The 11961-nt window shown below is 47.3% G+C and overlaps 2 protein-coding genes and 1 non-coding gene across 3 annotated transcripts; 2 read left to right on the top strand and 1 right to left on the bottom strand.

The window, feature by feature from the left end:
• Window positions 1-3782: 3782 nt before the first annotated feature.
• Window positions 3783-5222, top strand: LOC124674151 (aspartyl protease 37-like). The gene has a single exon (XM_047210187.1). It carries the CDS (start codon window positions 3783-3785, stop codon window positions 5220-5222), a length of 1440 nt encoding a protein of 479 aa, XP_047066143.1.
• A 477-nt stretch (window positions 5223-5699) lies between these two features.
• Window positions 5700-7758, bottom strand: LOC124674619 (gamma-glutamylcyclotransferase 2-3-like). The gene is made up of 8 exons (XM_047210662.1): window positions 7586-7758; window positions 7426-7502; window positions 6888-6941; window positions 6503-6559; window positions 6369-6409; window positions 6218-6289; window positions 6048-6127; window positions 5700-5972 (listed from the first exon to the last, which is right to left on the bottom strand). The coding sequence occupies exons 1-8, from the start codon at window positions 7692-7694 to the stop codon at window positions 5899-5901; spliced, it is 564 nt and encodes a 187-aa protein (XP_047066618.1). The 5' UTR covers window positions 7695-7758; the 3' UTR covers window positions 5700-5898.
• Window positions 7759-8006: 248 nt separating this feature from the next.
• Window positions 8007-8168, top strand: LOC124679831. The gene has a single exon (XR_006995262.1). It is a non-coding gene; the product is annotated as a U1 spliceosomal RNA (small nuclear RNA).
• The last annotated feature ends 3793 nt before the right edge of the window (window positions 8169-11961 follow it).

Below are 11961 nucleotides of genomic sequence, written 5' to 3'. Positions count from 1 at the left end.
GAACAGTTCAGCTGAAAACAGCGTTAGTCCGTGTTAGTTGCATCCAAAACACACAAATTAGAGGCAAAACAATAGCAAAAGTGTTCGGGAAAGTAGATACGTTTTGGACGTATCACACGTTTATGGATAATTCATCGGTTACACCATGGTTGTTTTTATATAAAAAAATACATAAATATATTTTAAAAAAAATAGCAGGAGCACTGGTGTTGAGGAGCCAAAAATCTCTATCCAACATTAGCAGCAATGTTTCAGAATGATTACATGGAGAACATGATTATTCTTGATAAAATTTGTTACACCCTGAGACTACATTTGGATGGATCACATGATTACCAGATTTGTTGCAGTCCCTACTAATTTGCAGATGTATAAATTGTTAGAATCATAATTCTGAATTGGATCGGAAAATCAATGGTAGGAGCGCAAACCGTAGGATTTTAACTTTCAGAATCATAAAATTTTAGATTCTAGTTAGTAGAATCGTTCCACTCAATTTAGATCGTGAAGTCGTAGAATCGTATAGTAGAATCGATGATAGGAACACAATGGTAGGAACACAAACATGACAAACTAAAATGTTGGTATGGTTAAGGTCAACGAGAAAAGTAAATTATGTGACATAAATTATATAATTAGTCAGATAATAAGTACAACTAGTCAAGCATATTAAGATCAGAATTGTATTTTGTAAATCTGATAGAGCAAATCAATTGGATCAATTAGTGTTCCCATTTCCCTAGAAAAAAAATCATTTTTTTCCAAACTGCATAAAAAAGGTCACTAATCTATCTTCACGGACATTTTTAAAATAATAAAACCATAATTCCTGAGCCAACCCGCTCCGTGCCTCAGCCTTCTTGACCCACCACCACTTAAACACGTGATAGTATACTGCTAAATCAAGAAAGGACCCCAGATCGCTAAAGAAAGCAATTAGGAGAGGAAATGCCTAGCTTCATCTCCCAACATTTTGCCTTTCTTCTTCGTCGACGCAAAGAACCTCCAGTGCGCCAATGGTTCGTCCGGCGATTTCTCTCTACTCACATACCTTGGCTGAGGCCCTCGGTTTCGCGGGCCCAGGATGGCCGCCCCTCCCCTAGGCCCTAGGGGCCGGCCCTGATGATACCCACAAAAAAGTGGAACTGAGCGTACGGATAGATCTCTTCGTGGTTGTTGGTCCACAATTCAAATTGATTGTCAAAAGTGGTATGGGTGTTTTGCAATCATTGAAGACATGAACCTAACTACCCAAGTGGTGCCAATGATATTGATAAGGTAATTTGTTTTGTTTTCTCTTTTCATATATTTAGCTTACGATTTGTTTTAGCTTACTTATTGGTGGTAACTAATTTGTTTTCTCTTTTAGTTTGTGTAGATTAATTTGTTTTCTCTTTTATCTTTCTTATTGGAGGTTGGTGGTGGTGGAGGCGAGGAAGATGGCCATGGAAGGAGCTCACCAGCCAGCGGAGCATGAGAAAAGCTTCTTCATGATGGACACAAGCACCCTTGGTGAGAAGCCAAAGGAATACATCAGTCTTTGTCGGGATGATGCATGGGTGGTGGCATTGCTGGCATGGGGTGGCATGAGTGGTTGCATAGGAGCTGCAATGCCCGGCATGGGTGGCATACTGGCATGAGTGCACCTATGGGGACTTCTATGGGTGGCATGCCCGCCCGGGGTGGCATGAGTGCATCTATAGGATCTTCAACGGGTGCCATGGTTGGCATTGGTGGCATGTGTTGTGGGTATACTTTATGGGTATATCAACGGCGTGGCCTAGATCCGGCAAGCCCGGGTGGCCCACAGATGGTGGTGTGGCATGTGGCCCATCGGGCGGCCCAGTTGTTGTAGATCCTGAAGGATGAAGTCCAGTCTAGGAACAGGAAGCTGGATCCCAACCGACCTACGAAGGAGGCCGGATCCGTGAAGGCCCATGAAGTATCCGGATCCAGCACGTACTTAGAGGAAGGCGGATCCTTGACGTACACGGCAAGATATTGTACCGTAGTTAGGCAACTTGTATTCCGGCTAGGACTCTCCATGTAAACCCTAGATCCGTGCACCTTTATAAGCCGGATCTCGGAAGCCCTAGAGGCACAACCAAAACTCATTGTAACAACGCGAAAGCGCCCAAATAATTCCAGACAAGCAGCAGTAGGCCCTGTCATCGTGCAGGTGTTCCGAAGCTGGGTAAATCGCGTACCACCGCTCCCCCTCGTGAGGATCCCTTCTCCGAGGTACCGTCGAATAGGCAACGACAGCATGGGTGCTTCAATGGTTGAGTACATGCTGCAATGGATTTCATGGGTGGCTTTGGAGATCCAACAGGTGATGGCATTGCCTCCAACAATGTTTCCAACACCGCCACGTTCCTGATGAAGATGATGCACAAAATGGAGCAAACAATGGAGAAGATGAGGCATGAGCATATGTATTGTTCATGTAGTTGTGTGCACTTTGGTTGTGTCCGTGAACTTGTTTGATTCAAACTATCTTAAGCTTTTAAACTATGTCATGCTTTTACACTATGGTATGATGATAAACTTGGTGATGAAGCTATGATCTTAAACTTACATTTTGTGCTTGTATTTACATTTGTACGAAGCTATGAAATGTGTTCATATGTTGTGTTATACTCCCTCCTTTTCAAGGCTTTAGGCGTAAAAAAATTTGCACACTTCTTAAGGAGAGCTGAATCATCGCTAACCAGGAGAGAAATTAAGGGGATGTTTCCTTTCCTGCCCCTGCATGCAACGGAATAAGTAACTCCAGGCCACCTCCTTAATTCTCTCATGAGCAGCGTAACCTCTTTGGTTTCTCCCTCCTACCGCCTCCTTCGTCGACCTGCTCCCTCTCTCTCAGCGATTTTTTTAGAGGTCGATCCATGGCAAATTTTGCTGCCCAACCGGAGAGGAATCAGATGAAAATCGATTGGGCAAAACGATGTGCGACGGATCAGCCTAAGTTTGCACGGTGGAGATCAAGATCAGATGACAAGATGGGGGGCGACGGCAGTAATCTCTCAGCGCAGGAGTTGAGGAGAACGAAACCGAGCGCGTGGGAGACGAGGAAGGCGGGGCCGTTCGCGTGCGCCTGGGCGTGGATCGCAGGGGTAATATTGGAAAGAGATCGATCGTTCCTGTCTCACGCCTTAAGCCCTGACTAAAAACCAGAAAAAATTTTACGCCTTAAGCCCTGGAAAGAAGGGAGTATATACAAAGTTTGATGGCCGCCCACCATAGGCCATTTTTACGACTCAGAAAAACTGCTCGCATCCGGCATCAGTATTTTTTGGGCATATGGATCAGTAGCAGCCGCGTCCGCGCCATAAACGACGTCGATGCCGCACACCCTAAACGTGAAATAGGACGTCGCAGTTTGGCGCTGCTGTTAGAAATGGTCCAAATACAGTAGTATACCAAACAAGGCGGCCAAACACTTACATCACGCTACAGTTAATCACTGGCTCTATTTGTACATCCAAGATCTGTTTATTTCCTAGCTAACCACTCAATTACCATCTAGTCTAGTGCTAAATTGCAAAAAGAAAAAGAGAGGAAAGTAGAAACTAATAAAATCACACGTGCAAAGAACACAAGGATATGAAGCGATGCTACCCTCAACCAGTTCACCTTTCATTCACTGCCTTTCTGTGTGCCTTCAGACAAGCACGGATCAAATAATTACCGCTGCATGCATGATCTACTTAAACTGGTGACCAGCACGCACACGCAATTTGTCGTACGTCCTAGTGCATGCCAGTCCGCCATACATCGTCATGGACGCCATACCACCGCTACTCTTCCTCGCCCTCCTCCTTCTCCCGGTCGCGCACTGCTTGCCGTTGCCGCGACAATCCTACCACCTCGAGCTCGCCCGGGTTGACGCCCTGGACACCGAGAACCTCAACCTCACCGACCACGAGCTCCTCCGGCGCGCCATCCAGCGCAGCCGGGACCGTCTGGCCAGCATCATGCCCCGCGTGTCCCCGTCCCGCAACCGCAAGGTCGTGGTGGCCGAGGCCCCGGTGCTGTCGGCCGGCGGCGAGTACCTGGTGACGCTGGGCATGGGCACGCCGCAGCACAGCTTCACGGCGGCCATCGACACAGCCAGCGACCTCATCTGGACGCAGTGCCAGCCCTGCGTCAAGTGCTACAAGCAGCGGGACCCCGTGTTCAACCCCGTGGCCTCCACCACCTACGCCGTCGTGCCGTGCAACAGCGACACGTGCGACGAGCTGGACACCCACCGCTGCGGCAACAGCGGCAATAGCGGCGACGACGATGACGACGTGTGCCAGTACACCTACACGTACGGCGGGAACGCGACGACGAGGGGCACCCTGGCCGTCGACAGGCTGGCCATGGGCGACGACGTGTTCCGCGGCGTCGTGTTCGGCTGCAGCAGCTCCAGCGCCGGCGGCCCGCCGGCGCAGGTGTCAGGCGTCGTGGGCCTCGGCCGCGGACCCCTCTCGCTGGTGTCCCAGCTCTCGGTGCGGAGGTTCATGTACTGCCTGCCCCCGCCCGTGTCCAGGAGCGCGGGGAGGCTGGTCCTCGGCGCCGACGCCACCGCCGTGCGCAACGCGTCGGACAAGGTCGTGGTGCCGATGACGACCAACCCGCGGTACCCGTCCTACTACTACCTCAACCTCGACGGGCTGTCCATCGGCGACAGGGCCATGACCATGGTCCGAAGCAGCAGCAGCAGCAGCAGCAGCAGCAACAACAACGCGACGACGCCCGGTTCGTCCAACTCAAGCGTGGCGGCGTCTCCTCCCGTGTCCGACAGCGGGGACGGTGGCGGCGGCACGGGCCCGGACGCGTACGGGATGATCATCGACATCGCGTCGACGATCACGTTCCTGGAGGAGTCGCTGTACAACGAGCTGGTGGACGACCTGGAGGAGGAGATCAGGCTGCCGCGCGGGTCCGGGTCGAACCTGGGGCTGGACCTCTGCTTCATCCTGCCGGAGGGGGTGCCGATGAGCCGCGTGTACGCGCCGCCGGTGTCCATGGCCTTCGAAGGGGACTGGGTGAGGTTTGAGAAAGAGCAGGTGTTCGTGGAGGACAGGGAGAGCGGGATGATGTGCCTCATGATGGGCAAGACGGACGGGGTGTCCATCCTCGGCAACTACCAGCAGCAGAACATGCAGGTCATGTACAACCTGCGCCGGCAGAGGATCACCTTCGTCAAGACCGTCTGCGACTCCGTGCCGTAGATTTCATCACCAATCATCTAGTACTCCGTGATTCCTTCTAGTATCATTGGTCCATCACAAATTTGGACACTCAAGAAGATAGATTATAATGATATCCTCTGCATTTAGCTAGCTTCTCTGAACATTCAGATAACTGAACTAGACAATGAGGGCATCAAGCCATCAAAGGAGCAACCACATTACTCCACTCGCTGCAAATATGACTTATCAACACATGGAAACATGATTTTTTTTTTTTTTGCATATATTGGGGTACACTATTGGCCGCGTATTACAACATGATCAAAAATAAGGTGATATATGTCATATATTACCAGACATGTATATGATACAATTGTGTGGGGGCATGGCTTTTGGGAGACTGCAAATGAAGGAAATGTGCGAGTCTACATCCACAGAACGTAGTTGTAGCGAAAGAATTCAATGATTTTGGCTCATTCTACTTTTCTGAATTCCTTCATCGAAAATAAAAGGAAGGAATAATAATGCCTCATTCTCATTTCCCTTATGTAAGTCTTCAGTGAGAATATTATACTTCCATCTATGAATGGACATGAATATATTCACAACTCAGTCAGTTCATAACTTATTACAGAAAAGAGAAAAAGATGTTCGCAACAATCACTCCTAACTTCATAGTTTTCACCCAGCAAATGAAAGGGCGAAATGCAATATTTTACTTAGATAACATGTCGTCTGAATACTCGCGCACAGCCTTAGCCAAATCCAGAACATGCTGATCCACAACACCTGTCATGAACACATAACTGATGAACAAATTTGCACTTTTAGAGAAAGAAAAGAAAACATAAATGGCGAACTTACCTATTTTGTTCAACGCATCCTCAAGTTTGAACAAATACTCTTTGTTAGGTCCAGTTGGGCCTTCAGCAAGGTAGATTTGCCTGAACATGGCGGGAGCCACAGTTTATCATAGAAATTAAGCACACTTTCAGCTCAAACAAAATAATGCTTATGTTAAAGAGGTGCATTACTTGGCCATTTCTTCCAATGGAGCAGGACCCAGATAGTTTTCGTTGGCCTCCTTATTTGTTGTAGCTAAATACCTGTAGGTAGAACTGGCATCAGATTTTTTTACAAAAGAGTTGTGCAAATAGCTCATTTTCAGACTTAAAAACCACTTACACCATCACATTTTGGATTGCTGGTATTTTGGGGGAAGAGTCCTGAACATATTAAAATGTATCAGTAATTACACATTGAACATTCTGGAACAAGAGAAATAAATCAAAGTACGGTAGGTTATACTCATATCTTACCGTATACAAGTCAAGGTAAACCTTCTCATCATATTGCTTCTCTCTTACTTCTAGATACTGCAACATAAATCTGAAGGTAAATAGCCAGCAGAAGAAAGGTAAGCAACTCAAGGTTCGTATATGCGAACACTGATGAAAGGCATTATTACTTCGATACTCAGTCTGGTCTTGCTACTAGTACCATCTAGACAAAGACATCATCCGATTTTTTTTCAATTAATATGCTGCTTTTCTTAGGTCATAACTATTTATCCACTACAACAGGCAACAAAAAGCAGAATTACTCCAACCATGGAGTAATTGTGCACAAGTGCGTAAACATTTAACAAGTACAGCATTGGTGAACAAAACATATCTGAATACTCTGTTATTGTCCTGTGTTTACCTCCAAAGCTGTCTCCTTATCTTGCTCCTTAGAGATTTTGTAAGCAACTCCCCACTGCATTTGTACAACAGAAATTCACATGTAAAATCAATTCTAGCAGGGAGATGCCAGATCACCACGAAGATGGTACAGATAGAGAATAACATAACAATATGGAGGGATGCAAAGATATTCACAGGTGGCTACGGATTTACTAAACCCATTCTAGGTTTTTATATTTTCTCTGAGATAACTCAGAGCAGCTAAGACTGACCATTTCAACCTAGCTGTCTAAAGATCACGAAACTGCTTTTGGTGTTAGTATATACAGTATGTTTCTCCTAGGATGACCTCAGTCACTTAATAAAATCGTTGTCTGATAATCAGATCAAGCAATAGTGTAGCATCTTATGACTGACCAACTATAACTCACTGACAGGAAGGAACTAAAATCCAGGTAACTAAGAGTAGCGGTTCATCCTAAATTAGGTTGTTCTTTGCTTGCGAGTGCCATGACACGAAAAGAGAGCGTGGAGAACAGAGTCGAGGAGTGCCGTACGCATGTCGACCCGGGCTGGTGCTCGAGCGTGACGGTCCTCCCTGGGAACTCCGGCGTGCCCCTGTGGTCCGTGCTCCCTGCCAGCCCAAGAAGAAAACTCAATCAAAGGGTCAACGGGAGAGGTCCTGAGAACTGCGAAAGGTTCGGGCGAGTCAGTTACCCTGGTAGAAGACGCGGCGGTAGTCCCTGACGAAGCCGACGAGGCGGGCGTCGTAGGCGAAGCCCGGGTTCCAGACCAGGGACCCGTAGCCGAACACCCACATCACCATGCCGCCGCCGCCGTCTTCCTCACTTTCTCCGGTGGAAACGAGAGGTGGTTGGTGTGACAGAGTTGCCACCTACGCACTTCTCTGATTGGTCCTGGACTCCTCGTGACAATCGGCAGCGACTGCAAAAGCCTCAAACTGGGCCCTGACAAATTAGACGGCCCATAGGCCTTGTCTTGTTCAAACTCGTCGGCCCGAAGCCAGCAGACTACACGGAAGGTCAGGACCTCCTCTGGTTTAGTACCACATCGTTTGTTTGATGATGTTGCAGCGGATCTCTCGCTATAAAAAGAAGGCAAGGTGCAACCTTAAAACTTACTTACCTGGACGGGGTCTATGGCTGATCAAGAAGGGTCATGGCCTAAGCTAGCGGTCCACATTGCACTTAGTGGATGCGCTGGCTTACCATCTCCCCTTTGGGGGAGAGTGGACGTCATAATTTGTGGTAGAGGGGGTATGCGTTCGCGCGACCCCTGCCAATATTTGAATCTAAATTTTGAATTTTCTTAAATTCTGAACTTGCAATTTTCATGTTTTGGTCAATTGTTTCTTTCTCCAAGTTGGCAAGTTTGTACTTCGAAATTGCTTGGCTTGTTTTCTTCCTCCACTTCCGTCCATAATTTAGTAGTATGAAAAAAGTTTACTTATAAAGTTATAATGGATGCCACAAGGGGTAACAATTGGCTTAGAGGAGAAAAACTCAGTCCAAAAAGACGTTTGGTCATGCAAGGCACCAAACCCAACTCTGGCTACATCAAGCAGAAATGCAGAATTGACAAAGTTCACATAACCATCAAGTGAAGGCCAGCATTTTCAATCCTAGAATATATTAATTCGAAGTATAAGTAACATTGCTGTAACAATCTGTACTCTGATTGCCAAGCAATAACTTAATTACAAACAAGCTCATCATGTTTTTGCCATGTAACATTGCAGCAACAATCTACACAATCAACAACGCAGCTGCGGAGAAATAACTTCAGAAGACAGACACTAAGTTTAACAAAAGGAAGCTTGCAGTTTGCTTCTCCACATCATGAGTTCTTCAGTAATATAAATATTGGTACGGATAAGTGAAGGGCAGTGCTAGTAGTGCAGCCACCACTAGTACGAATCATCAGATAAACCCAAAACACCTGTAGTTGCGCGCTTTGAATCTTGTGTAAAACATAAAGTCAACCATCGCTGTCAGCGTCATCATACTCGTAATCGCCGCCACTGCTCGAGTATTCGGCGTACTCAGGCTCCCATGGCTCCCTGAATGACTCGAGAGCGCAGCACCTGTCCTCAATGTCACCGTCAAGCCTGACGTTCAAGCTGCCAAGTATGTCGAGTGTACAGAGCAGAGGACATTTGGTGAGGATAGCATCAAGGCCAATATCACTGAACAAACCATATGGAAGCTCTAGTCGTTTGAGCATCGGCATGGTATTCGCAACTGCCAAGGCCTCATCTTCAACCACAATAGGCGCTGCGTTGTTGCCTTGAGGAGGCGGTGGAGGAGGCATGTTCCTCTTCAGTTGAACAAGCGACTTGCAGTGTCGGCCTATTGCTTCGATGCCTCTCGACGTGATTTTCAGACAGTTGCTGATGTCCAACACGCTTAGGGCAGGAAAGCATTCGGCGTACTTTTCCACAGCTTGATCAGATATCTCACTCATCGGGATCTGTAGGACATTAAGCAACTTCCCACTGTCCAATGGAAATAAGCATCACAGTCAAAACGTTAATAGTTGCATCGATGCTAAATTAGGAGCCGTATTCCAGCTTACAGCAAAAAAGAAAATATTTAGTAACTGTTAAGCTGGTAAATGCACATAACAAAGCAATGGCAAAATATGGCATCACACGGCACTATGGAATTCAAGTATACTTCTATAGGAGTATATTAATCCAAATTTTCTATGGTACTTAGTAGAAGTTAATTAAGCAATATGTGATATGGGTATCACGAAAAGAGATTAGCTAGTCCGTGGTGATTTTCTTCACGTGGAAAGAGTCAAACAGGCATCAAGAAAACCAGAGCGGCATACTCTGAAACTAGCGGTTCTCATTTTATTTTAGAGAAATTGAAGGTTTGCATCCCTAATGTCATCTAAGAGAAGTACAATATAAGTACATACACCAAAAAACACAAATGGCAGATTATCATTCTGTCAAAACGGACAACAAGCTACAAAGTGAGAACAGGCAAAGCATGTGCTGAGATCAGGAGTTGCCCATTGATGGCTCTGGGCTCTGGCCTCCGAGTACCAATCATGTTATTCACATTTGCAGCCCCGCAGGTGCTTGTTGGTAGGAAATTAGTGAGATTTACGCCCGGTTTTCATCAATTATAGTGTGCTATTTGGGAGCGAGCTTACATGGGTGTGTGCGTGTGTGGTCTGTGGTGGTGTGTAATGATGTGTGGGTCTTCCTTGTAATCGCTGAAAATAAGAGGAAAAACATGGCCCTGATCTCCAAGTCGATTCTAGGACATACAAAGTGTACAAACTGTGCTAGTAGAAGAAAATTCAGAGATGTGAGCTACAACATACAAGTAAATGCACATAAAAAAGTAATGGCAAAATATGGCATCACACGGCACGATTGAGAAGTACCCAAGTATACTTCTATTGGAGTATATTAATCCTAATTTTTTATGCTACTTAGAAGTTAATTGAGCAATATGTGATATGTGTATCAAGAAATATTAGCTAGTCGGTGGTGTTATTCTTCACATGGAAACAGTCAAGCAGGCCTCAAGAAAACCAGAGCGGCATCCTCTGAAAGTAGCGGTTCTCATTTTATTTTCGAAAAATTGAAGGTTTGCATCCCTAATGTCATCTAACAATAGTACAATATGAATGCATCATAAAACAAAAATGGAAGATTGTCATTCTGCGAAACTGGATGACAAGCCATAAAGTGAGAACATGCAAGATCAGGAGTTGCCCATTGATGTGGCTCTAGGCTCTGACCTCTCAGCACATGTTGTTATTGCACCCCGGTGCCTATCGGTAGGAAATTAGTGAGATTTACATTATAGTGTGATATGTGGGAGCACGCTTACATGGGTGTGTGCGTGTGTATTTGGGAGACACATCTCTGAATTTTCTTCCACTATTCGCAAAAAAAAAAAAAAACTTCTTCTACTAGCACAGTTCCTACGTTCTGTATGTCCTAGAATCGACTCGGAGATCAGGGCCATGTTTTTTCCTCTTATTTTCAGTGATCACTGATGCCTGATGCAGAAAACAGAAAAAACTCTAGTAGCAGCAGTCCTAGGAAATTGCGCTTCAAAGCAATTTGACTTCTACCCGAGATAAATAGTTCTCAAATACAGGGCAGAATTACTGATGCGAAATTGAAAATTTTCACTAGCACTCATCGCACCACAATTCTAAATGCAGCCCAGAACTAGTAGATAATTAGATATGAAATTCAATACTAGTTACAAGTGAGGGCCCTGCGAAGCTAGCTTCAAGCTAGACGAAACAACAAGACATGAACATGTCAGTATGTCACGCACGGCAGCTTCCTTCTCCTAGTAGCATTACAAATTACTGGAGTATACGAACCAAATTCTGCGAGCATTGCAACTTACGAGGAAGCGAGGTAGGCAAGCGCGGCGTCCCCGACGCGGTAGGCGGAGAGGCGCCGGAGCGTGCCCTGCGCGCGAGCCACAACGCGGCGCACGACGGCGTCGGCCTTGACGCGGCTGTTGACGCGGCGGCACCAGGCCTCGATGTCGACGTCCCCCCACATGTCCGGCGACGCGGCGGCCTCCCTCCACGCCCTGCACACCGCCGCCGGGCCGCGCGCGACCTCGTCCGCGGGGAGCCGGCCCCGCAGGACCAGCGCCAGTATCTCCGGGCTCACCGCCTCCGTCCACCTCCAGTCGTACATTTCCCCCTCGACCTTGCTGTCGCCTCCTCCATCTCCGGCCTCGGCCGCTTCGGCCCCGATTTTGGGCTTCTTCTTCATGGCCTCTGCGTGCGACCACCTCACCACGGGCGGCGCCGGCACTCTCCCTTTCCTGCCGCCGTTAGGCCCCTCCCACCCGGATCCACCTCCTCTGGAAAACCCGCCGCCGGGATTAGCGCTCGCACGCTTCATCGACGGCGATTGAGTCGGCGAGCTCGCCGCGCCGTTTTGGTTTCCGTTTTGGGGAAGATTTGGGGAGAGGAAGGGAGAAGGGCGCACCGTCTCACACTCTCACTGGAGCTGAGCCACCTTCTTATGGCAGTGGAGCTCCAGCACCCACGTCGTGCATCGACGGAGCCGATGC

The sequence above is a fragment of the Lolium rigidum genome, chromosome 7 (genome assembly GCF_022539505.1).
Source record: "Lolium rigidum isolate FL_2022 chromosome 7, APGP_CSIRO_Lrig_0.1, whole genome shotgun sequence".
Classification (NCBI taxonomy): Eukaryota; Viridiplantae; Streptophyta; class Magnoliopsida; order Poales; family Poaceae; genus Lolium; species Lolium rigidum.
This window is presented reverse-complemented; position numbering and strand designations above follow the sequence as displayed.

What these genes read in the sequence shown, in the direction of transcription:
- LOC124674151 (XM_047210187.1), top strand. Translation starts at nt 3,783, where the DNA reads ATGGACGCCATACCACCGCTACTCTTCCTCGCCCTCCTCCTTCTCCCG.
- LOC124674619 (XM_047210662.1), bottom strand. Translation starts at nt 7,694, where the DNA reads ATGGTGATGTGGGTGTTCGGCTACGGGTCCCTGGTCTGGAACCCGGGC. An exon ending in TTTACCTTGACTTGTATACG is followed by an intron (nt 6,410 to 6,502) that starts GTAAGATATGAG and finishes TAATATGTTCAG; the next exon opens with GACTCTTCCCCCAAAATACC. An exon ending in CCATTGGAAGAAATGGCCAA is followed by an intron (nt 6,128 to 6,217) that starts GTAATGCACCTC and finishes CGCCATGTTCAG; the next exon opens with GCAAATCTACCTTGCTGAAG.